This window comes from Mesoplodon mirus, assembly GCF_964341445.2.
Source record: "Mesoplodon mirus genome assembly, chromosome: 17".
Classification (NCBI taxonomy): Eukaryota; Metazoa; Chordata; class Mammalia; order Artiodactyla; family Ziphiidae; genus Mesoplodon; species Mesoplodon mirus.
Window position 1 is genome coordinate 53,049,115 of NC_138993.1, and position 27,209 is coordinate 53,076,323.

Consider the following 27,209-nt stretch of genomic DNA (forward strand, 5'->3'; position numbering starts at 1 on the left):
GTTGAGGATAGTCTCAGAACTATTCGTGCCAGTATTTTGTTAGTTTGCTTATTGGTACATGATATATTCCTACATAGTGCTTTTCATTGACTTATTAATTAAAAGCAAAGTTACTGTAGTATGTAATGAAATATTTTTAAGTCCTCTTTTATCAATGTTTAGTGTGCTAAAACATTAAGCATACTAACATTTATCAGTGTTTTAGTATGCTAAAACATTTAAGGCTTCTCTTTAAAGGAGAATCCAGTCTTTCAAAAGGTAAAGTTAAAAACTTAGTTTACCAGAGTTTCTCCCCCTCCAAAACTATTTGGTAAATTCGTTTTATTATGTGTGCTGAGATGGGTTTGCTGACATTTGGAATTTGAGTACCATAAAGAACCACCTATGCAGTTTTTCTCTGGATAGTATTTTCACTCTGGTTTCTTCAAAGGCACAAGTTATAACATATTTTTGTCTTGTGCATCTTTGCTCCTAGTGCAAATCCATGCAGTAATGAATTCATGTGTGTGTAAATTTTTACTAGAAAATGTCAGTCGTGTCAAGTGTGGAAAATCTTGTTGTAACAGTGTTTTTTTTTCTTTTTTTATTGATAAGTACCTTTAGAAATATGACATTATAGTGATCATTGTAACATGAGAATAAGTATTTATACAGAAATAAAGAAATCAGTTTAGAGGCACACAAATGTCAACTTTTTGAGAGAGAGAGAGAGAGAGTGTGTGTGTATTTGTATGTGTATTTAGCTTTTGATATTATGAAATTATTCAGATTATGTGTTTACTTGTATCAGCCAGTTTTTGAGTGTTTGCTTTGGCATGTAACGCTTCGATGGATGAACCCTTTAACTTTTGCCGCCAATGGCATCTTGGCATTTTCTGTGCTTCTTGGGTGACTAATCAACAACGGCATGTCTTGGTAATTGATTTTACTGTATTTAGTTTTGCTTGAGGATTCTGTTCTTAGCTTCTCTGTGTTTGCTGAGGAAAGAACAAAACTAACTCTGAAGAAAGTTGGTATTTCAGGCCTGGTCCTTGCTGGTGTTGGCTCCCTGGTTTACCTGTGATACAGTATGCAAACTTTTATTTTCTTTATTCCCCCTGTTGCTGCTCTAGTCATACTGTATTATGCCCTTGCCTCAGAACTCCTAGTTGTTAGAATTTAGAAGTTCTAGGGACTGATGGGCTGGGATTTGCACCGATTTCCTGCACCCATACCGTATTAGGCATTTAGTAACCATTGGTTGAGCGACTGATAACTGGCCGACTGAATGAAAATGAATGAATTGCAGAAAGAAGATGAGGCTCAAAGACTCAGTCAGAGTTATACAGGAGGTGGTATATCTATAACCCAAATTTAGATTTTTTGGCTTCAAACTATCTTCTCTTCATTTAGCAACTACTTGATTATCTTAAAGAATGTGAAATCAAACCAGACAGTATACTATAGTAATTTTTTAAACGAGAAATGAATGCTTGTGATAGTAACTTTACCAGTATTACATGGGATTAGTTGCCTTATGCCTTTGCAAATGAAGCTAAATCAAACTAATTAATGACGTAGACTGGAGCTTCAGTCTGCTCTCTGTGTAAGAGGCAGTATCCACAGCTCTGGATTCAGTTTTTGCTAAGACTCTTTAAAGTTGGCAGAGGAAAGTAAGGACTCCTACAAAAGAAACAATGAATAGTCAAAGGTAGGAGGAAAACCAGGGACTTCCTTGGTGGTCCAGTGGTAAAGAATCCTTCTTACAATGTAGGGGACGCAGTTTTGATTCCTGGTCAGGGAACTAAGATCCCCCATGCCGCGGGACAACTAAGCCCACGCGCCACAACTACTGAGCTTGCGTGCCTCAACTAGAGAGCCTGTGTGCCACAAACTACAGAGCCCACGCGCTCTGGAGCCCGCACGCCACAACTAAAGAGAGAAAACCCTCACGCCACAACTAGAGAGAAGCCCGCGTCCTGCAACGAAGATCCCGTGTGCCGCAACTACAACCTGACGCAGCCAAAAATAAAATAAATAAATAAATAATAAAATAAATCTTAAAAAAAAAGGGTAGGAGGAAAACCAGAGGGAATACTTCGCTGGCAGCTAAAGAAAAACCAATTAGAACTACACTCAACTGTGTTGAATGTACACCATACCCTCCGTATTCTTGGGTTCTGAAATCTGCGGATATGGAGGACAGACTGTACTATGCCATTTTATATAGGGATCTGAGCGCCTGTGGGCCTTCAGGATCTGCAGGGTGGGAGTGGAGGGTCCTGGAATAAATACCAGGATATCCGGGGACGACTGTATTCAAAATTTTTGATAGGATGAGTAGGTTTTTGGATCTAACAATTAGAAAGAAGGTCATTGTTCTTAGTAAGAGCTGTTTGAGTGAAAGCCAGATGGTAATGGATTGGGTAGGAAATGGGAATTAGAAGTGCACAGATTTTTTTTTTTTCTTCTTCTAGGATGTTTGTCATTGAAGGAAAAGAAGGACGAGATGGAAATAGTTCAAAAAGCACAAGATAAAAATTTAAATTTTAGCTGGGGGCAGGGTCTTTCTAAGTATGGTGTGAATAAAATATACATGTGGGCAGAGAGAAAGAAGTTAGTAGAGAAGAGAAAGGAGAGACATATCATAAAGAGAAAACAAATAAACAATCCTTCGAGAGGCAGGATCTTCTCTGTACAGTTATTTGGCATTTAGGAGTAAAGAATACAAATGGAAGCCGTACGCTAAATTTAGAGCTTCAGGGGAAAGAAACTGAAGGAGTTTTTGCTTGAAATCCTGCTTTCCTCTGAGAAGTAGGAGGCAAAGATTTGGACTGAGAGTTCCATGGTTGGAAGCGGGGGCTGGAAGAGTGGCGGAGCTGAAACGCCTGCCATGGTGATGACTAGTTCTGATGGCCCTGCTGGAATTGGAAACTAAATTTGTACTTGGCGCCCGTCTATACAGTTATGGGATTTGCTTCTCTCCTTCTACCAGGAGATGGTAGACAGACTCACCCCAAATTGGGTGTCGGTGGGGTAGCTGTGGCAGAGGATATGGGAACTAGAAAATTGAGGGTGAGTGTCATGCAAATTTTTCACTTTATCGTCCAGGCTACGTAGGATGGAAAGTAAACCAGGTGGCAGCAAATGGAGGGCCCAAGGAATAGACTTAGTGGAAGTAAGGGAGTGAAAAAGGGCAGGAGGTTGTGACCAGGAATTAAGAGGTAGAAATCTAGTAGTTTCTAGTAGAAGCAGTTCTAGATGACTCTCAGGTCAGAGAAGTAGAGAACTGATGGAGTTACTAGACCATTCAACTTTGCATATTATTGCTTCCTGTTTCATAGCTGAAGTGTTAAGTTGGTTTAGCTGTCTTGTATTATAGTAGAAATTAAGGTAGAGGAGATGATATTGGAGGTAGGGGGCTGGCTTGTAAGTTTTACTCACTGGGGAATGATTTAGTAAATACTAAGTAAATTTAGTAAATACTAAGAACAGGATGAGAGAAAGTCTGGCAGGCTGTATAGACAGTGTGAATTTCAAGAAAGGCTCTTGATCTGGCATTGGCTGTATCCAAGAACATTTTCTTTGTCTTCTTGTTTCCAGATCAGGTGGGGGTGTGTGTGTGAGGATTAACATTTTGCGTTTGAGAGGCTTTTGCAGGATGTAGTGCCATCCAGGGAAACTAGGATTTTGATTAAATGTAGAGAAATCATTTTGTAAACGGACTGAAGGTGTAGCGGTTTTTAATGATCATACAGGTCTCTAGTGATAGAGTGGAAGTTAGAAGCTGGGATTGTAGAGTTTTAAGTTAACCTGTTTGTTAATACAACGTATTTTCTTTTCTATTTTCTTGCCATATAGCATTTTGTTTTTTTAACTTTATTTTAAAATAATTTTAATTTTAGACTTACAGTAAAGTGTGGAAAAAATAGTACACAGATTTCCTGTACACCATTCACCCAGTCTCCTCAAATATTGACGTTTTATCACATATGCTTTGTGATATTTTCTTTGTATATATGTGTATATATACACATACGCTATATTTTTTTCTGAAGCATTTGAAAATGAGTGGCAGACATGTTATCCCTTCACATCTAAATATTTCAGTGTATATTTTCTAAAAACGACATACTTTTACAAACTATTGTGCAGTTATCAGAATCAATGACATTTATGCAATACTGTAATCTATAAACATATTTTACCAGTTTCCCTACTAGTGTCTTTTATAGCAAAAGAAAAAACTTATTTTTAGGATCTAGTCCATGATTAGCTATTGTGCTTAGTTAGTGTCTTTTTGTCTCCCTTAAGCTGGAACAATTCTTTAATCTTATTTGTCATGGATTACATTAATGTTTTGGAAAGATTCATATCAGCTATTTTATAGTATACCCCACAAAGATTCTTTAAAAAATTATACTTAAAAGTATAAAAAATTATACTGTCACGCATTGGTGTTAGAACTCATTGCTTATGATTACCTGAAAGAGTTATAACGATGGTTGTCGAATGGTGATTTCCTAATTCTGTCATTTCTTCTGCATTTATTATGTAGGATTCTATAAGGAAGAACTCCTGTAGCCTCCAGTTTATTTATTCATTTATATTAGTATGAACTCATGGACTTTAATTTTATTCTATTGATTACAATCTCATACTATCATCATTTTGAGGCTCAGATCATCCCAGATCTGACTATCTGCTCGTATGTCCTTGTGACAAGTCCCCATCATTTTTGCACTTTCCTACCGTATAACAGTTAGATAACGTGCATGTATCTGCTTCCTGAAGTTTAGTTTGGACCGAGGAAGTACTGTCTGTGCTTTATATGTAGGGCTGCAGTGGAAGAATGGCGACCGATACAACAGTTATTGCCACAGTAGCTTGCTGCCGCTATGCTGAGTGCTTAATGAGCATTTTCTCAGAGTTGTTTGTGGAGAGTTTGTGGAGGTTTTTATCAGCTGGGCATAGAATAAAGCAGTTGGAACATTGGTGGTGTGTTGCTCACAGTGTTGGTGTGCCATCCTCCTTGAAGTTCTAAGGAACAGATAATATTACTGACTGTGAAAATAGATTATGTAGACAAATATATAATGTGATTAACAACTAGTTAAGACAGAAGGGCACCATGAAGAAAACTCTTGTTATAAGTGGGAAAGAGACAAAGAAAAAGCCTCTATGAATCACTTTGACCTCCAAATGGGTTTCACTAGAATATCATCACACTCAAATGGTTACACGCTGGTATTACTTTATGTATTAGTACTGTTAACTGGGTGATGGAAAATAACAAGCCTCTATCTGGGTTTATGTACCTTTCTTTTCTTGTAAAGACAAGAATGATTATAAAAGGTTATTGAATGGATATAAAGTCTGTGGTGATTTCCTTTCATTTTTAGTGTCATTGAGCAATTTTATAAATGTCAGTTTTCTAACTTGTAGAAACTTATTCCTATAAGCATAGATGGAAATCTCTTTATCACATATGTCCTACATTAAGAACAAAAAAAGATTGTTTCGTACTTTCTTTCATCTCTGTTCTAGAGAACTTAGAAAAAATACAGAAAGGTAAAAAAGAAAAAACCAACAAAATACAGTTTTCAAGCACCCATGCTACCCATTTGTCTGTTAACAATCATTTTGAAACTGCTAACAGTTCATCTTATTTAAAATAATATGAATAATATATGATTTACACACACACACAATTTTGTTACTTCTTTAACACTGTATCATGAGCATTTCCTATTTCATTAAGTATCCTTTGGAAACACCACCTTAAATGGCTGTATAGGATTCTATTATATTGATACACAGTGTGTTTATTTTATTTTGGATGAATAGATTGTTTCCAGTTTTCCATTTTTATAACACTATGATGAACAGCTTTATTTATTTATTTATTTTTTGCGATACGCGGGCCTCTCACTGTTGTGGCCTCTCCCGTTGCGGAGCACAGGCTCTGGACGCACAGGCTCAGCGGCCATGGCTCATGGGCCCAGCGGCTCCGCGGCATGTGGGACCCTCCCGGACCGGGGCATGAGCCCATGTCCCCTGCACCAGCAGACAGACTCTCAACCACTGTGCCACCAGTGAAGCCCTATGATGAACAGCTTTACAAAGAAATCCTGTTTTAAGCTTCTGATTAGTTTCTTTGCACGTAGAATTTAAGAATTCTCTTAAAATGAGAACTACTAGGCTAAAGTATATTTTTATAAAAAGTGATATATACTTATTTTTTTAAATACAGGCAGTGTAAGTACAAAATAAAGCAATCTAGGCACCCAAATCTTACCAACCAGAAATAAATTATGTTGACATTTGGTGAATACATTTCCATTTGTGCTTATGGACAGGAATAATGTAATAAGAATGGGATACTATTCTTTTTTTTTTCTCTCTCTCTCTATTTTTTTTTGTCTGCACTACATGGCATACGGGATCAGATCCCAGACCAGGGATTGAGCCCATGCCCCCTGCAGTGGAAGCATGGAATCTTAATGCTGGACTGCCAGGGAAGTCCCACTATTCTATTTTCTTTTAATGAGAATACAAAATACGGTTTTGTTTGGATTTAACAGCAAGGAAAAAATCCTTAAAGAACTGCTAAATTCTAGATAAAGGTTCCTTTACCACAGAGTTGTTAGGTTCTGTAGGATTTCACTAAAATTAAAAGAGTATAAAAATCAGTAAGAAATTGGAGTAATTTTTAAAACCTCATGTTTTAATTTTAGATATTAGAGATTAAATCCCTGCTGTGAAAGATGAGGTGAGTGGTACTAATACTTTCTCTCATGTTTTCTTTCCCCAGTTCTTGATTTTTATGTTGCTTATATTTTTACTTCTTCAGGTTTGCTGTCTGTTTGCCAGCGGCTATTTATTTAGTCTTTAGCTCAATGTTTAGCATTAGTTCTGTCTTTGAAAGGACTCAGTGCTAACCACCATACCTTTTCACATTGCTTTTCTCCTTATTTACTTTTTATTTGCTTAATTTTCTGATTGCCTGGTTTTCATCATGGAGTAGTTTTTCCCGAGGACTTATGGATAGTATATATACTTTATACATGGAAGACAACTTGGCTAGCCAGCTTTTTTTTTAATGTAAATATTAAAACTATGAAACATTTCAAGCATAAAGGAAAGTATAGAAAATGATGTAAAAGATAGTTCTATATCCACTGTGGAGATAACAGATGTTAGCATGTATTTGTTACAGTATTTTACTATTCTATACTTTTTCAGCTTGCTTTATTCACTTACCGTGTTTTAAAGATTTATCTATGATGACTCATGTAGGTCTAATTAATAAGTTTAAAATGAATTGTGTTATACAAATAGTGGAATAATATTTATTCATTTTGTGCTGACCAGACAGTTGTTATCAGTGTCTCACTATTACAAATAGTACTACCATGAGCATTCTTGTATGTGCCTCTTTATGTGCAAGTGTGAGAGTTTTCTAGTATTGACGTTTACAAGTGGAATTATTGGGTCCTACACACCTTCAGCCTTACTAGGAATTGCCAAATTCTCTGCAAGGTGGTTGAATGAATTTATATTCTTACTAATAGTAGTTCGACTTCTGCTCCAGTCTAACACACCGTTTTTGCTTCTTTAATTATTAGAAATATTTACTTTTTAAATTAATAATTTATGTTCTTCCTGTGTGCTGTTGTTTCATTTCTTTTGTCTAATAAAATCTGTTTTTCCTAGTCTTCATTTTTATTAACTTATATCAAAAGGTCACCCCTGCTGTGACCTGTTTTTGGTTTTTGTATCTATATTCTTTAATAGTAAACTACTTTTTGATGGATAAAAGTCCTATGTATGAACATTTATTACTGTTCTGTGCTCTAAGTCACTGATGATTCTTTCTTCAGTGTGTGAAGAGTCTCAGGTAGTTTATGCATTGACCTAGCCTTGCCAGCTCTTTGATTTTGTGTTGGGAGGGGACAGCTCTTTGTGATTTTTGTGACTTTCTTTACTATTGACTGTCTTGTCTAGCTGCGGTAGGAATGCCTCTAGAGTAGTTACTCTAAAAACTTGGGTGATGTGGGGATGGAATTTATATCCTTCTTTAGCATGTATTAATTCAGTTATCTATGTTTTTTGGAAAACACCGTTAGTTTAATTCAGTAAGCTTTGGGGGACAAATATTTACTTACTAAGTTATGGTGATTGCCCGCAAAAGTTGAATGATTAAATATTTCAGGTTTCTACTATGTGTAAAAACACCATGGGAATCATAGAATATATGAGTTGTGATTATTGATCTTGAGATGTTCAGTGCATCCATTACTTGACCAAGCTCTCTCTTGCCTTTGGTAGAAGAAAAACTCTGGGAGGCTTAGGGGACTGCATATTTAATGTGGAGCTTATTCTGTGTCCTAAACTCTGCTACCTGTTTTAGGGGATACCACGATGAATAAAGCATACTTCCTAAATTTCACATGCTTATGATCTGACTAGGAAGGTAATAATATTCCCAGATCTAATTAAAGGGTCTCTAAGCTTCTAGGGACTCATGAAGTACAGCACAAACTTGGAACTGGTAGTTTCCTGGAAGGAAATGGCTGCAATTAGAGTTTACTAGCTCTTGTTTTTTATTCTCGTGCCTGAATAGTTTTGCTTTTTAAAACCTCTTGAATGTTCAGATTTTGATTGCTAGAAGGGGACTTATTTTAATATTATTACTATACTTTAATATCTGAGATTCACTTCTCTATTATGAAGTATACTCTCTAGCCAATTTTGCTTTTTAAACTTTACCAGTTATGACATTTCCTGACTTATTTTGGTGCATGCAGGTAAAAAACTTTCTGGAGAATCTGTCAAAGGGCTCTTATTTAACTTGATTACGGAAACAGAAAAGAACCTTTCATTACAAGTTGCCATTGGCATTATATTTATCATTGCTTATGTTGGATAGGATATGTTGACTGAAATAAACATGCACGACATAAATGTTGTGAGTTCAGTTTTATTTAGGGACCTTACTGAGGACTATAGCCTGACAGATAGCCTCTCAGCTCCAAGGAACTGCTCCAGAGAGGTAAGGGAGGAGCCAGGATGCCTATGAACTTTATTTGCTGGGAAAACCAGATAGTCAAGATAAAAAGATTACTGCTAAGCGCAAAGAAGACCTCTGAAGTGAATGATTTTGGTGCTTTTCTGTGTGTGGGAAGATGCAAGAATCTGAGGTCATTTGAAATGTTTTCTTAGATATGTATCTTAACTATCTAAGGGCCAGTATATCCAAAGCACAGAATGTTTCCTGTTTTTCACCATCCTGAATCCCCCTCAGGGTGCGCTGTCCCTGGGCCAAGGCAGTAGCTAATGGCTTTATCCTTGTAGAACTGGAATGGCAGGGAACATTTATTTCTTTACAAATACCAGTATGTTAGCTTATAAAAATCAGAACATTGAACTATTTTGAAAACTCAGGGTTTGAATAGTTTTGTAAATTCAAACATTATCATTAAACTTTTCTTCTGCTTATAAAAAATGCGTAGGGACACCTTCTCCATCGGGGTTTCTAAATTATGGTCCCCAAACCAATTAAAGAAATCCTAAAGCCTGGAATTGCTCTGTATCATTATTTCCACAGCAGTTTTCGATACCCTCTAAGTAGATAATCTTAGCTTATTTTATTGCCCACCTTTGACACAGGCACCCAGCCCAGGAGGAGGGCCAGGCTGGTTGGGAAGCAGTTGCAGTGCCAAAGGAGAAAATTATCCGACCCACGTAGACAGTAGGGTGGGCTCAGTCCCACTCACATTACTGTGAATCTGCAATGAGAGAGGGATGGAAGGGATTTGAGGGAGACAATCACATGTCTGCCACAGATAACTTAATTGCTTAAGACCACAGCCTGGTCGTCAGCAAATATATCTCAGAAAGCTGCTTGAGTCGTAGAGGACAAAAACCCAAGTACTGGCCAGATTTGAAAAATGCAGTCTTTTAAAAGTAAACTTAAAATATGTTATGTAACATACATATTTTGGTATAAAACCACGAAAGATGAGGCTGAAGCTGAACATCTTCCTATGATGAAATATATAGACAGTTATGGCATACATTATGGTCTTTTCATGCTCAATTCATGTGTGCTAGATTGAGAAATTAGCGGGAGACCGAGAAGGTAAGTGGGGGATGGCAGGGGGCAGTGCCCCATAGACAGACAACCTTAGATGGAAGTATGAGAAATTGCCGGCCCAGCACTCAAATATTTTTTTCTCTTTTCTTTTTTTTCTTTTCTCTCTTTTTTTTCCCTTGGACTATGATAATCTGTGTTAAGATCATATTGACCTATTGCTAAAGAGGCATAATTATAGGGCAGATTTGTAAATATGTATTTTCTTAGGTAAGATCTGAGTAAGCTAAATAGAATTTTGCAAAGTGTATCTTTCTGTTGATATAAACATTTAAGAATAAGATCAAGTATTTGTCATTTAATTAAAGGACTATGAACAGGACTAATGAGTGTACCATATAGAGCACTTTATATTCAAAGAGAGACTCTTAGGATCTAGCCGATTTACATTGCAGTTTTAGCATATAAAAAGGAATTTAACTGGAGGCTGAATTCTTCTGAAAATAGCAATTTATATAAGATCTTTATCCCATCTGTTTGGTTTCTTTGTTCCTTGGAGGTCATTGAGACGTAAATATACTCTAACTCTTTCTCCTTTAACTTACTAAGGTAATAACTAGCTGTTAGAGGTTTCAAAGTACTGGGGTTATAGCAAGGTTATTTCTCCAGTCTTTCCATTTTATACTGTTGTGACTGGTGACCTATATTGCATTTCCTTTTAATTTTAACCAAAGTTGATTCCAAATACTTTGGAGCTTATTTTTGTAGTGTTCAACAAGACAGACATAACCTCCAGTTTTGTAGAGCTCTTACTTTAGCTGGGAAAACAGATTGTAAATGAATGATCACATAAATAATTGCTATTGTAGTAAGTGTGCTAAAGAACAGGGTGCTTTAAGATTGTGTCCTAATCTACTTTTGAGAGATAGGAAAGATTTTCTTGAGAACTTGATTTTTAAAAAAAATTTATGTATGTATGTATGTATTTATGGCTGCGTTGGGTCTTCGTTGCTGCGTGGGCTTTCTCTAGTCGCGGCAAGCGGGGGCTTCTCTTGTTGTGGAGCACGGGCTCTAGGCACGCAGGCTTCAGTAGTTGTGGCTCGCGGGTTCTAGAGCGCAGGGTCAGTAGTTGTGGTGCACAGGCTTAGTTGCTCCGCGGCATGTGGGATCTTCCTGGACCAGGGCTCGAACCCGTGTCCCTGCGTTGACAGGCGGATTCTTAATCACTGTGCCACCAGGGAAGTCCGAGAACTTGATTTTAAGCTAAGACCTGAACTGTGTGTAGAAGTCAACTAGGCAGTGCAGTATGGGAGGATAAGAATTGTACATAAAGAGCCTAGAACCCCTTTTTAGCATGTGATTATGTTTAATGTTGTTTTAAGAAATGAACTAATGAGTGGATATCTAGGTCAGAAGCTCAGAAGAACTGTCTAGTGTGGCAATATAAATTTGGTCTTATGTTCTTTAATCACTCTGTTGCCCCATTAATTATCCCTCTCTATTTTTCCTTTAAAAAAACAGATACAGTTCCTCATTTGCATTCTTCACATATATTTTTCCTGTGGTTACAGTTTCAGATTGTGTCATTTTTAATAGAAAGTTTTATATACATAAACCCAGGGAAGCTATTATAATGATACTACATTTTATGTGGAAAAAGCTTTTTATCATAGGATATAGTGTTTACCTTAACATTGTTGCCTGTGAGACATGCCAAACCAGAAATTAGAGGACTTTTGCATTTTGGTTTTATTTATTAAAAATTAAAAATTCAAAGTAATTTATGTTTAGGGTGAAAAATCAAATAGTAGAGAATGATGAAATCTCTTCCCCACCTGCAGCTCTTTGCTCTTTCTTGTGTATCCTTCCAGAAATTTTGATTGCCTATATGTACTATACAAATAATCTCTTATTTATTTTTTATTTGGAATTTGTAGGAAAGAGCTTTTTAAAAGAAAGTTTTACTGAAGTATAGTTGATCTACAATGTTGTGTTTATCTCTCTCTTATTATTTAAAAAGACTCAGTTATACTGTATATATTCTTTTGCACCTTTCAGTTGACATATCATGAGCAGACAGTAACAGTTTAAAAATGAAGTAAGAATCCTTTTTGTTTAAAAGACACCTTGTTATGTCTTGATAAAATATCTGATGATACTTGGTTTTTAACAGTTGTTTTGCAGACTTGTTCAGGTGACAGAACATCTGAAGCCCACTGTGTTCTTTGTAGAACACCATGAAATAATGGTATTCTCTCATACTAACAAGAAAGGTTTTTACCAGCAGAAATATGCCTGTATTATATTATGAAATATAAAACTGCAACCAGACTTCTGTACTTTCAAAAGAAGAAGCTGAAAATTAGGCACGACAAATATTTTTCCTTTAATATTTACTTGTTGCTTATGCGCTCTTTCCTAATCATTTGTATCATTTTTGAATCATTTGCTAATCATTGCTTTATCATAGGCTAGTTCTCATTAGAAGAAAGGTATCCAGAGACAGCAAAAGTTTAGTGGAAAAAATTTAGTGGGGAGTAAACCTCAAATTAAGAAGATTCTGTTCATTTGCTTAATGGTATGTGTGTGCGTGAGGACGACTGCTGTAATTCAGTGTTATTGGTAGAAAATCTAGCTCCCTTTGCTAAGCAGCACTGTTTTGTGGGACTCTATCTTCTGAGCTATTGGTTTTAACACTTGGGCTGTTTGTAGAAATTTCTTAGCACCTTATCCCTAGGAGCATAGATAAGGTAGCTCACTTTCTTCTTGGGTGACTAAAATGAGTAGCTTGACTCTACAGATTGATTTTACTGCAACACATATCTGTTTCCTTCTCTAAATCAGGTGTTAGATAAGGCAACATTGAATGATAGAGGCTACCAGAGGTTTTTTTCTAGAATCATGTTATCTTAGAGTCAGAAGGAACCTTTGTTATCTACTAATTTTGTACAAAGGGCAAGAATCCCATTATATGTCAGTTGACCCGACAGTACAATTTTTTTTTTTTTTTGCGGTGTGCGGGCCTCTCACTGCTGTGGCCTCTCCCGTTGCGGAGCACAGGCTCCGGACGCGCAGGCTCAGCGGCCACGGCTCACGGGCCCAGCCGCTCCGCGGCATGTGGGATCTTCCCGGACCGGGGCACGAACCCGTGTCCCCTGCATCGGCAGGCGGACTCTCAACCACTGCGCCACCAGGGAAGCCCCGTACCGTACAATTTTTTTGAGAATGAATGGGGTGGAGAAGATGCTAAGTTGAATGGAGCTGTGACACAACAGGTGCAAAGTGGGACTGTCCTGGGGAAAACAGCTGTATGGTCATCCTAGTTATAAAACAGTCTTGCCAGATAGTCATCCAAAATCTGCCTGAAAGGATTTGTTGCCCCACAGAAAAGCTAGTACTCTAAAAATTAAAAAGTTCTAACTAAAAATTTTTAAGTTTTTTTATTGAGCTAAAATTGATCTCCTTGCAACCACTAACTCTTCTTCCCAGTTTTGCCCTTTGGTAATAAATGTAGTCAGAATATGGCAGTATACAACATATATTAGTTCTTTAGAAACTTTTTTAAATAAACAACTTTAGAGATAGCTCGTTTTTTATTTCCCAAAAATCTTACAGTTCTGCCCTGTAGTTCAATTGAAACAGAAAAGAAGAGAAAAGAAATGAGAAGAAAGGTGAAAAAAAGACCATACAACTGGCTAACCTACCAGGCCCTGGTACAGGGCACTGTTCACTAAACAACACTTGATTGCGCTTCCATAATTCTCATCTTGGTATGTTAGAAAACATTCAGTGAGATCTCTAGCTTCTCAAAAATAAAGTTTCTAGTTATGACATTAGTATTTTATCACCTTAAAATAGAATAAAGGGATATGTATAGGAGATGCCAATTAAAGTAAAAGAAACAATAGTTTATACACAGGAAGGCTAGACCTCCAGCTAGCTAATCATAATGATTACAGTTTCCTTATCATTAAAAGTACTTAATATACATCTATAAAAGCTAGCGATAGATAGATACGTTTAACAAAGCCCTCTTGTCATCCTTTTACCCTTCGGACTAAAAAACTGTGGTTTAGTGTGCAACTTTTCATCACCCTGGTCACTAGATTAAAGATATTTTAATTTTCACGTGCTATTGCCCACATTTTTTTCCAGGAGGCTCATAAATAGGACAAGCTGGGAGGATAACTTTCTTTTTTTTTTTTTTGGCTTGCGGGATCCTAGTTCCCCGACCAGGGATTGAACCCTGCTCCCTCTGCAGTGAAACCGCCAGGGAATTCCCTGGGAAGATAACTTTTGAGGTGATGTGTGGATGGGACACAGAGCCTGGTTCATTACTGAATATATATAGGTCCCACCCCACTCCTACCCCACCCTTTTTTTTGCTGTTTAGGTAATTGTTATAGAATATAAAATAGAACCATTTAACAACATAGCAGCATGATTAAGGAAAAATTTCTACAAATTGGCATTGTCTAATTTGATAAACATGTAACTTAATTTGAACCCTTGTAAGAACTTAGTTAAAAGGCAATCAAATGTCGAAAAAATTAAACAATTGTCAATCTAAGAAAAGGGAAATTTTTTTTTTTTTTTTCCCGGTACGCGGGCCTCTCACTGTTGTGGCCTCTCCTGTTGCGGAGCACAGGCTCCGGACGCGCAGGCTCAGTGGCCATGGCTCACCGGCCCAGCCGCTCCGCGGCATGTGGGATCTTCCCAGACCGGGGCACGAACCCGTGTCCCCTGCATCAGCAGGCGGACTCTCAACCACTGCGCCACCAGGGAAGCCCGACAGGCAACATTTTTTGTCCATAGTGTTATGGAAAAAGTTGTCTTCTTAAACTTGAGATGATTTTAGGTTTGTTTATACTGTTTTGTTAAAAGTTATAATACCTTTATGAACTCCCAAACGTGTTTTGCTAGTGTAATCGCTTACCAAGACACATGCAGACAGCAGTGAAGTAAATTGACCTCCTGTTTTACTTGGCATATTTAAAAAAATTCTTTAGAGGCAAGTGAGTGACTACTTATTGGACTGACAGAGTACCACATAATTTCTGCTTTTGAGTTTATAAAATAAAGTATATTAAATAAAAGGGAAGAAGGGTGGAACTAGTATTTGTTAAATGCCTTCTGTGTGTTAGGCATTATGCTAGATGATTTTCAAATATTATTTTACAATTCTGTGAGGATTTTGGTTGCATTCAGAACTTACATATGGAGACACTGAGGTTCAGAGAAAATAAGTTTATTGAAGCTCCTAGAAAGTGGAGTAATAATTCGCCTATTCTTTCTAAAATCCAAAAATGCATTATATCACAACACACGGATTTGCTCTGTGACAAAATTTCTTTCCCTCCCTCCCTCCCTCCCTTCCTTCCTTCCTCCCTCCCCCTCCCTCCCTCCCTTCCTTCCTTCCTCCCTCCCACCTCCCTCCCTCCCTCCCTTCCTTCCTTCCTCCCTCCCCCCTCCCTTCCTCCCTCCCTCCCTTCCTTCCTCCCTCCCTCCCTTCCTCCCTCCCTTCCTTCCTTCCTCCCTCCCTTCCTTCCTTCCTCCCTCCCTCCCTCCCTTCCTCCCTCCCTCCCCTCCCTCCCTTCCTCCCTCCCTCCCCCCTCCTTCCTTCCTTCCTCCCTCCTCCCTCCCTCCCTTCCTCCCTCCCTCCCCTTCCTTCCTCCCTTCCTTCCTTCCTTCCTTCCTTCCTTCCTTCCTTCCTTCCTTCCTTCCTTCCATATAAGTGAAGTAAGAGGTGTGCAGCCACACTGCTTGGGTGTGATTCGTGGCTTTACCCTTCCTAGCTGTTGTGCTGTTTGGCAAGTTACTCCAAGTCTCTACACGTCCAGGGTGGTTTTGGTTTGGTTTGGTTTGGTTGTTTTTTTTCTTTTTTTCTTTTAGTCTGTCAAATGGGGATAACAGTCTAATAGTCTCTATCTTACAGGTTTGTTGTGAGGATTGAATGAGTTAAGTGATAAAGATCTCAATATAGTATCTAGCATTTATTGAACTTTCAATAAATTTGTTGTAATGACGTTTTTCAGAATTTTATGTGCACACTGACTTAGTTTGCTTTATTAGTAATTCTTTTGGTACTTGGGAAAACCTCCGAGTATTCCATGTTTTTGGAATGTATATATATTGTTATTCTATTTCATTAATTCATTTTACATTTCTAGTTATTTTAGATACTAGTGTAATAGATACGGTATTGTGGTTGTATTAGAAGTTTTCTTTGCAGTACACAGTGATTGATGCGTGGTAGACAATATTTATTGTAGGATTGAGAGAACTTGAATCTATTTGTAATCATGACTTTTTTCCTCTATAAATCCTAACAATTTGAACTTCATCCTTATTGTAAAGAAACTATAAAAATTCTAAACTTCTTAATGAATGATTATGTCTCTTAAAAATTTTGTTCATCTTTTTAAATGCTACTTTACCTTGTTTTTAGCTAAAAAATGATTCTTTGCCTGAAACGATCTTTAAAATTTTTTTTAATTTGATTCACATTAATGTTTTCATTTTCCTTTGTTCTCTTAGCTTCACAATGAAGAGGATAATTCAGAATCATCTGCTGTAGAGCAGCCGTCAACTTCAAACCCAGCACCACAAAATGTGCAGGCTGCTCCTTCAGCATCTGGACTTGAGACTGACTCTTCTCCTCCACCTTATAGCAGTATTACTGTGGAAGTACCTACCACTTCAGGTATTGTTGTTTTTAGTGTGAAACAACTAGTAATGTTTTTAATAGCTCGATGTTTTATTTTGTTTTTACCAGTATGGTTTTGTGTAGTTATCAAGTCTGCTAATGGGCTTCTTCGGTTTTATGATTATTTTAAAAAAGGTTTTTCTAAAGATAGTTTATAAAATATTTCATAGATTACCTGTCTCATTGTTTTAAAAATTAATTTAAAAGTGTGGCTTGTTAAACTTTCTTAGGCTTACTAGAATCCCTTCCCAGTGGATTAGCCATATAACTTTTGGAAGAAATAACCATATGTACATATATATTCATGCACACATATAATGCATACACACATGAATATATAAACATACCCATATGCGTGTGTGTTTACTTATATAGTCATAAACAAGGTATTATTAATGATGAATGTGAGAATGTGGTAAGTGCATGTGAATGGAGGTGAAGCGTTCACATGATGTCCCCCCCACTCAAGGTAATATTTCCTGGATACAAGGCAGTGATTACTGCTTGCTACTGTTCATCTCATCCTTGCAGGTCATTCTCAAGAACTACCCTCATCTATTTCTCTGGTCACAATTTGTATTTTCCCAGTAATGCTATGTTAATCATTCTCTGATGGACGATGCTGAGAGTGAAATTGCGATCCCTTTGTTGTGGCTATTGTTGCTATTGCTCTTCAACAGACTACCTCAAACCGAATGGAGTAAAATAGCAATCATTTATTCTTGTTAATTCTCACGGTTCGGGGGGAACTGGGCTTCTTTATGAAGTTCTCTGCTAGGGTCTCATGTGATTGTTGTCTGATGGTGACTCTGGGACTGGAGGTAATTGCAGGCTTCCTTATTCACACGTTTGCTGGCTGATGCTAGGGCCTCAGCTGAGGCTGTTGGCCAGAACAACTATATGTGGCCTCTTGTTGTGGCCTGGGCTCTTCACTGAATGGAGGCTGGCTTCTAAGAACAAGCATTCTGAGAGAAAGCCAAATGGAATCTGTGACATTGCCTCAAAAGTCACAGTGTCACATCTGCCACATTCAGGCTGTTAGAAGTGAGTCACTTAGTCTCTATTCAAGATTATTGAGGAATTAGTCTCCACCTCTTCATGGGAAGAGTTTCAAAGAGTATCACCACCACAACTGTATACAGCCTCTTCCCTCTACCACCAGAGCTTCTCCTTTGACAGTCTTCCCCATTTCAATAAATGGCTCCAGCAGGCCAGAAACCTGGGAGTCATCTTTTTGGTACCTTATTGTAAAATTACATGGTTTTTTTTCTCCTTCAATTTTTGTTGTAATGAAATGTATTATCAACAGATTTCTTCTTTAAGCTAATCCATCCCTATATTCTTAGAATAAATTCTTTTTGTCATCATGTTCTAATCTTTCCTGGATTTAAATTTGTTAGTATTTTATTTAGAGTTTTTGCGGCTTTATTAGTGCGATCTATAACTTTATGTGCTGTCTTTTTGGTTTGGGTATTAATATTATAGAAGCAACATAAAGTGAATTGAGAAGCTTCTCATTTTTCTATGATCTGGAATCGTTTTGATAATGTAGCATGACATTTTTAAAGGTTAGATAAATTTCAACTGTGAAACAAGTGGAGCCTGGTACCTAGAAGTTCAGTTATTCTCACAGTCTCCTCTGTGATTTCTGGTCTTTTTAATTTTTTCACCTGTGCTAAAAGGCTATTCCTGACTATCATAGAGCACAAGAACTGAGTAATTCTAGAATTTTGGGTTTCTGTTTAATGAAAACTGTTGATATTATTTTTCTTCAGCTTCTTAGTCAGTGTTGTTATATTTTAGGCATGGGCAGTGCCCATTTTCTATGGAGATTATGTTCTTCAGTAGGTCACTTTATGGCTGCTTTTATAGATCTGAGCAACATCAGTTATAAAAGGTGACATTTGCATAATGCTTCACAGTTTACAGAGTCCTCTTGAATACTCTTCTATTTCATCCCACAATAGCAAGTAATAGCCTCGCTGGGTCAGTTTTATGGATGAGAAAGTGGAACTTCACAGTGCTTAAGTGATTTGCTTGAGGTCACATAACTTCTAAGAAGAGGAGCTGGGATTGGAGCTCCCCAGACTTTAAATTCTGTGGTTGAGAACCAACCACTGCCTCAAAGGGTAGAAGAAAAGTAAGTAAAATTAAGTGAAAATTAAAGGTGCTCCTTCCCAACTTTCACCTGTTATTGGTGGAGATATTTTTTCTATCTTGGGTCTTAAAACTTTTCACAAACTTACATATCTATTTTTAATGTAAGGATCTCATCTCCTTGGATAATATATGCCATTGTTCCAGTTTTAAAAACGTATAGTTTTAATGTTATTGCTTAAATTCATAATCATGGTTTTTACTTAAATTTTGCTCCTACTCTAGTCTTCAGAATTAAAGAAATCTATTTACTTGATGGTGTATGGTGTTTTTACATCCTAATAATAAGTCTTTTCTAAGAATTTATGACTCTTGTGACTTTTGGTGGATAACATTCAGTATTATACTCCCACTAACCACTTCCTGTTATTAGATTGAAAATTGCCTTACTTCAGATCCTTAGCTCTTATTGATAGCATTAAAAATACTTATTTTAAAACCTGTGTACATTAAAACACAACAGGAAAAATATTGCTGGAGTGCAGTGTTTTTTCATGTGGAAAATGCAAGAAAATCTGATAAAGATAGGTAAAATTGTAAACAATGTAGAAGACGTAAAAATGCTTTAGTTATGATAGAGGAAACCACAGAGGTGATGTCAGACACTGTGGTATGTACTCCTTCTAGAATCTGCCTTTTTTTTATGTCAGTGATTCTAGCATAAGTCTAATCAATTGCCTGACCTGTGTGTATGATTTTACTTATACCAAAGTTGGCAATAAATGATGCAGTTTTTTAAAAAAATTAGCAGTCTGTATTTAATATTGCAATATACTTCTGGAGATCATATTTCAAAAATAGCTTAAAAATTGGGGAGGAAGAAATTCTTCTACAAAAGAAAACCTAAAGAACTAGGTAGCTGGGGGGAAAATGGGAGAAGGGACAAGGGTAAAAAAGGAGCTAAAAATCATCAATCTTTTAGCAAAGAGAAATACTGAGTTTTCTTAGGAGTTGTTAAAATTGACCTGTGTAGAAAAATTAACGTCTTATATATTATCAAGTAAATATGAGAATAAATAAATAATAAAGTATTTGGAGTCAGGAAATCCCTGGCTTCTGCCACTTGTTGATTGTGTGATTCCGGGCAAATCACTTAACTGAACCTCAGAGTTGCTTGCTAAGGTTAATGTATTTAGCAGTGTTATAGTAAATGGCTAGTGCTGTTTCAGTGTTTGTTACCATTATTCCTGATATTTTTACTTTTTGGCTGTGAGATTATGGGCCAATAAAGTCTTTGAGCATAGCAGTAGGAACATAGAGGATGCTCATATATGGTGAGGTAAGTCTACCTCCTTTGTGTTGCCCACATTTTCAGTCTCATTCTTTTTTTTTTTTTTTTAAATAAATAAATTTTTTTTTATTAGTTTCTGCTTTATAACAAAGTGAATCAGTCGTACATATACATCTGTTCCCACATCCCTTCCCTCATGCATCTCCCTCCCTCCCACCCTCCCCATCCCACCTCAGTCTCATTCTTGATGTTCTTGTTTGGTGTATCAGCTGTTAGATGATATTTATCAGTTCTTTCTCTTGATAATAAATATAGGACTAAATAATATATACAGTGTAGTAGTAATTTATATGTTATATAGCTTATAACATAGGACTACAAATAGCAGTGATAGTCTTTAGTGGCGTTCTGTAACTTATTAAATTATGTTCTGGCTATGAACATAATATTAGTATGTTTTAATGGTTATCTTTTTTAAAAACCCTTTTCTTCAGATACAGACGTTTACAGTGAGTTTTACCCTGTGCCACCTCCTTACAGTGTTGCCACCTCTCTTCCTACGTATGATGAAGCCGAGAAGGCCAAAGCTGCTGCAATGGCAGCTGCAGCCGCAGCAGAAACATCTCAAAGAGTAAGACAATGTTATCATTTCCTTTTGAGAACATTATTTGCGTTAATTGATACGTATATTCAGTAATATCAAAAATAGTTCTTTGTGCTTGTAGTTGTTTTAGTATTTACTACTACTTATTGGTGTCATCCTTTTTGGGCACTCTCCTATTTAAATTTACCTTCTGCATTCCTTGACCTTCTCATTTCGATTTCGATTTTGATTGGTCTTCTCCTGCACCCTGTCTTCGCTTGTGGTCATCCTGGGTGGAATCTTTACCAATAATTTATCATTTCCTAAGTCTTGATTTCAGGCATCTCATGCACTAACCTTCATCCCCCATACTTCCGACTCCCTCATTCAAGTTACCCCCACCCCGTTGACCTCTTCACTGTCAATGAAGTGTCTTCAATGTCCTTACTTCCCTTCTTATATAGTTTAGATTCTGTGGTGCATAACTTTAATTATAGATCATTTTTTTCTATTCATTTTTTATATATTAGCATAGCCAGTTTCGTGACTCTATGAATGAACTCAAGGTAGGTTAAAGACACAAAGAAAGAAGTTACCAGGCCTACAAAATTATGTTTGTCAATTCACTTGTTTTTTTTTTTTTTGGTCCTTTGAACACATGCCACCCTAGAATTTGGGAATGATGGTCAAAGATTCCACCGCCCTTTTTTCTCCCTCATCTCCCTGTCTTAGTAATAGAGTCAGTGATACACACGTGTGTTATTTCCTGTTCTGGTAAAAGGAGTGGCTGTCTCAGTAATGGAGAATCAATGAGGTGTATGTATGCTATTCTTCAGTCAGGTAAAAGGTAGAAATTATGTACATTTTAATGTGGCTGCAAGCAGGACTAGAGTTTGTTACCTTTATTTCTTGCTTTAGTCTTTAGAGATGTCAGATTCTGGGTTAACCCCATTTTGTTCAGGAAAAAGACACAGAAATATCACGTGACACAGGAGAGCTAGAATTAGGTGAGGGGAAAAGGGAGAAGAAGGTGCTTGTATGTATAGCATTCTTATCCTGCTGCCATCAGGCCAGAGCCCAGCGCGTAGATTATTTGATGGGTCAGCGTTTTTCCTGGACAGGTTTCTTTCATCAGCCACAACCCTCTTCAGACTTGTTCCCACTCGCATCCTCCAACACACACAGAGTTAAAAGTCATCATAAATAGTTTTGGGCACATAAGTAAAGGTAGTAAACCTCAAATTTATTATTGATTTTTAAAAAATTAATTAATTAATTAATTGTTTTATTTTTGGCTGTGTTGGGTCTTTGTTGCTGCGCGTGGGCTTCTCCCTAGTTGTGGCGAGCGGGGGCCACTCTTCAGTGCAGTGTGCTGGCTTCTCTTGTTGCAGAGCACGGGTTCTAGACGTGTGGATTTCAGTAGTTGTGGCACACAGGCTCAGTTGTTGGGGCTCACAGGCTCTAGAGCTCAGGCTCAGTAGTTGTGGCACACAGGCTTAGTTACTTCGTGGCATGTGGGATCTTCCCGGACCAGTGCTCGAACCCGTGTCTCCTGCATTGGCAGGCGGATTCTTAACCACTGCACCAGGGAAGCCCCTATTATTGATTTCTTTTCCTTCTGAGGGGGAAGTAAGTTTCTGTTAAGACCGTGGCATAAATATAGCTCAGTCAGTAAGGATTTTTGATGTTGGGAGGGGAGAATTATGGAGAAGGAGGATAGATCTATTAAGGTGTGGCGTTTTTATTAGTGCCTGTGTGTTTGTACATGCATTATATTTACATGCACACACTCTCAGTGAAGTAGGACAGTAACTCCTTTTCTCAGGGAGTGTTTTCCTAGGGACTTTGGAAATGGTAAAGGTCCTTAAAGGATGTTTAGGACCTTGGGTCCTCTATTGCCCTAACTTCTACACAGTTGGATAGAACTCTAAAGAGAAAGTAGGAATCATTAAGTCTTGCTCTCTGTGCTTTGAGGTAAGCATAAAGGTGATTTTACCTTTTGGAAAGAAAACTCTGAAGTGTTACTGTTAAAAACCCTTCATCATTTCCAGTGTCTTGTTTTTAGAAAGTAATGTGATTCCCAGCCTGAGCTGGAATATGTCCATAAAGAAAAGTTTTCTGTTTTTACCCATTTCCAATACCATTGTAACTCTAGCTTGTGAGAATTGTGGAAAATTTTATGGAAAGCAAAAACAGAGTTGTATGAAGAGACTAACATAACTTAGGTCCTTGTAAAAAAATCTTTCAAATTCGTCAGTTTCTATCCCAGTGCTCCAGCACCCTCTTTCTGCAAAGTGTCATTCAGTATGAATTTCTATACCTGATTCAGATAAAAAACTGGTCTGATTAGCACTTGAGTACATTCAGTTGTAAATGAATCTCAGCTGGATGAGCTGAAAGTTTATTTCTTAAATCCAGTCTCTTTGGGGGAATGTAGGTAGCCTGGAGACTTGGAAACAATACTGTTTTCTACTATTTCTTATTTCTCATGAGTAGGGTTGCAGGTATGATTATCTGATGACTCATTGATCTACTGAAGTGTATTGCCCATTTTTAATACTTCTCTGAAAAATATTTGTTTCACATGATTCACTTTATAAAACTTTTAGAACATGGCTTGTCACTTAGTCTCATATTATGACCATATATAGTGGATAGGGTTCATTTTTTTATACCTTGTTTAAAATTGTGTATCAGTAAGTTGTCTTTTGATGTAAAAGCTAGCACTTGATAAATTGTGAACAACTCCAAGACGACCTTGTGTTTACATTTCTAGCACCTAGCTATTATCTGGCACGTCCTTGGTGTTTAGTAAATAACAGTTAGTTAAGTTAATGAATGCTTTCTTTAAATTAGCCACTGTGGGAAATTAGAAAGAAAAATACGACTGTTGTCCCATTACAGCTCTTCATTTTAATTTTTTTTCTTTTTTTTTTTTTACCAATTTTAGGGTTTATAAGTCAATGTTTAATGTAATTGAAATTATTGCATAGCTACTATCTTTTATTTTTTTAAGCATTTTATGTAAATATTTTTCTGTTATGTTAATGGTTGAGTGAAATTCCATGGAATCAATATACTATAATATAGTGGCCATCCCTCTCTAGTGAACAATTAGATTCTTTTCAAGAGTGTTTGTGTTTTCCAGTGTTAATGTTGTAAAGGACATCTTTGTGCATATGTCTTCTATCTTTTTAAAAATGATGTCCCGGGGGCTTCCCTGGTGGTGCAGTGGTTGAGGATCCGCCTGCCGATGCAGGAGACATGGGTTCATGCCCCGGTCCGGGAGGATCCCACATGCCGCGGAGCGGCTGGGCCCGTGAGCCATGGCCGCTGAGCCTGCGCGTCCGGAGCCTGTGCTCTGCAACGGGAGAGGCCACAACAGTGAGAGGCCCACGTACCGCAAAATAAAAATGATGTCCTGGGCTTCCCTGGTGGCGCAGTGGTTGGGAGTCCGCCTGCCGATGCAGCGGACACAGGTTCGAGCCCTGGTCCAGGAAGATCCCACATGCCATGGAGCAACTAAGCCTGTGCACCACAGCTACTGAGCCTGCTCTCTAGAGCCCACGAGCCACAACTACTGAGCCCGAGTGCCACAACTACTGAAGCCTGCGCACCTAGAGCCCATGCTCTGCAACAAGAGAAGCCACCCAATGAGAAGCCCGTGCACCGCAACAAAGAAGAGTAGCCCTGCTCGCCGCAACTAAAGAAAAGCCCGCGCACAGCAACAAAGACCCAACGCAGCCAAAAATAAAAATAAAAATAAATAAATTTTAAAAAAGAAAAAAAAAATGATGTCCTATGATAAAATCTCTTGGACTGGTGTTTCAAAAAGAGTATGAAATTTTATATTCTTGCCATCATATCAACAGTGGTTTTTTGGCCTTCTACTGTGCTTTAATGTTTATTTCTTGAATTAGCTTGAAATGATATAAAAATTCATTAATATGTATTTAATCATTGCCAATTATTAACTTGACCATAAGTCCATAAGGATATATGATTGCAGAGTTCAAGGGATCTTTTTGCCTAAATAATGAGCAATATGGTTTTGAAAGTCTTTTTCTTTCAGAAAAGCAGTATATGTAGTGAGACTACCATGATTGCATGGAAAGAACATTGGTATCCTGGATTTAAGTCCTGCCTTGACCTAACTAATTATGGGATCTTGGGCAAGGCACTGAGCTTCTCTGAGCCTCTGTGTGTACTAACACAGAATTGAAAATTAACACCCAATGAGGTTATGTATATGTAACATGGAGATAATGAGTTTGTAAATCAGGTCATGTCAATCATTTGATCAAAACTCTGTAAGACCTCCCAGTTCACTCAGTAAAATCCAGTGTCCTTTAGTGGACTCTGGCTTTATTTCTTCCTGTTTTCTCTCTTATTCACTGGTTTCAACCATGTTAGCCTCCTTACTATTTCTGTAACATGCCAGGTCTGATTCTCTCTTAGGAACTTGGCACTGGCTTATCCCTCTGCCTAAAACACTCTATGAGATATCTGCATGGCTGACTCTCTTACCTCTCCTTTAATTCTTTGCTCAGTGTCACCTTAATGAGGCTTATGTGACCACCATATTGAAAACTGTAGCCCTTACTAAATATTCTAAACATCCTTTCCTTACATTTTTTTTGCTAAACATCCTTTCCTTACTTTTTTTTTTTGCAGAGCATCTATATACCTTTTGTATAAGTAACTTATTTATTATGTCTTTATTTATTGTCCGGCTCCCCTCACTGGGATATAGGCTTCAGAAAAGCAAACATCTTTTTTTTTAACGTACATTCATATATCCCAAGTACCAGGAAGCACAGTCTTATGTAGAATGGGTATTCTATCAATATTTGTTGAATATTGGAGGCAATTAGTGATAACAGACTTTGTACGTGCTTCCAGAGAAGTTTCTCGACATTTATAAGCAATTACAATAATGTGTTTGTATATTATTTTTGTACACAAAAGTATTGTACTACAAACGATTTTCACTTAATATATTTTGGAGATTGTAATTTATTTTTAAATCTTTACATTGCTTTTTGAATTTCATTGTTTTAGATATACAATAATTTATTTCATTGATCTCAAGAATTATAAACGGTCTGAGACTTTAGCCTACTTGCAAGATAACTGATTAGCTTGTCACAGTTTTGTGGATGCTCACAGAAGACAGGACTGCTGGGTCAGAGACAGAAACTTTATTATTCACAGCAGTAGCAGTAGCCAGGGTATTAGCATGTTCTCATGGCAGTTTCCTGAGCCTCAGGTCCTGCAGGGCAACTCAGAGAGGGCCAAGTGATGCCTGTGCTCGCAGTGCGGAACCCTGAGTTCAGGGGAACCCAATATTTTCTAATGGCCAATAAGCATGCCTACATCTCTGCTCTGGAGAGAGATACTATTTCTCTCTCCCAAAGCCATCTACTATATAAATATCCTTGAAAAGATAATACAGAAAAAAGGTAGCCAGTGCCTCTACCTGGGAGACATGCAGAAACATGAAAGACTCACAGAGAATTATCCCCTGACGGTTGCCCACTATTGATGGGCATTTAGATTGTGTCTAAGTTTTTGCTCTTATTAACATTGCTGCAGTGAATTATTTGTAATACATCATTTCTTATATTTCATGAGCTGGAATTACTGTGTCAAAGGATGTGTACGTTTTAATTTTTGATAAATATTGCCAACCATAGAGTTTGTACCAATTTAGAGTTCACCACTGATTATGAAAAATCCTCTTTCCATTTGACACTGATGCAGCAGTGTCACATCGATCTTTTGTGATGTCATTTTCATTAATTCGATGTTATTCAATTTTTATCTTTTTTGTGTTTACTTTTTGTGTGTGTGTGTGGTACGCGGGCCTCTCACTGTTGTGGCCTCTCCCGTTGCGGAGCACAGGCTCCGGACGTGCAGGCTCAGCGGCCATGGCTCACGGGCCCAGCCGCTCCGCGGCATGTGGGATCCTCCCGGACCAGGGCACGAACCCGTGTCCCCTGCATCGGCAGGCGGACTCTCAACCACTGCGCCACCAGGGAAGCCCCGTGTTTACTTTTAAAGTTACTCTTTTCAGGGATGTCCATGAAAAATTAATACTTGCTAATGTTTTTTGAGTACTTATTATGTATCAGATACTGTACTCATTATCTCATTTTGCCTGTACTATACATTGAGGACATTAAATTTTATTTAAATTTTTATCTTTACACTTAAGATAATAAAGTTGTAATCATCAATAGTTTAGTGAGCTATTCTAATAGTTTATGTTTTACAGATTCAAGAGGAAGAGTGTCCAACAAGAGATGACTTCAGTGATGCAGACCAGCTCAGAGTGGGCAATGATGGGATTTTCATGCTGGCGTTTTTCAGTAAGTGAAAACTGAAACTATTTCCAAACTATTTTTTTGCATTTATTGGTTGTGTATGTATTTAAAGTAACATAGACAGTGAGGGA

The 27,209-nt window shown here is 37.5% G+C and overlaps 1 protein-coding gene across 2 annotated transcripts in view; it reads left to right on the forward strand.

Moving 5' to 3' along the window:
* Window positions 1-27,209, forward strand: part of NDFIP2 (Nedd4 family interacting protein 2) — a 62,236-nt gene that overhangs the window by 18,510 nt on the left and 16,517 nt on the right. For both annotated transcript variants that reach the window (XM_082602015.1, XM_082602014.1), the window contains exons 2-4: window positions 16,613-16,778; window positions 20,664-20,800; window positions 27,030-27,123. In XM_082602015.1, coding sequence (XP_082458141.1) covers window positions 16,613-16,778; window positions 20,664-20,800; window positions 27,030-27,123 — 397 coding nt within the window. The remainder of the gene's footprint in view (window positions 1-16,612; window positions 16,779-20,663; window positions 20,801-27,029; window positions 27,124-27,209) is intronic.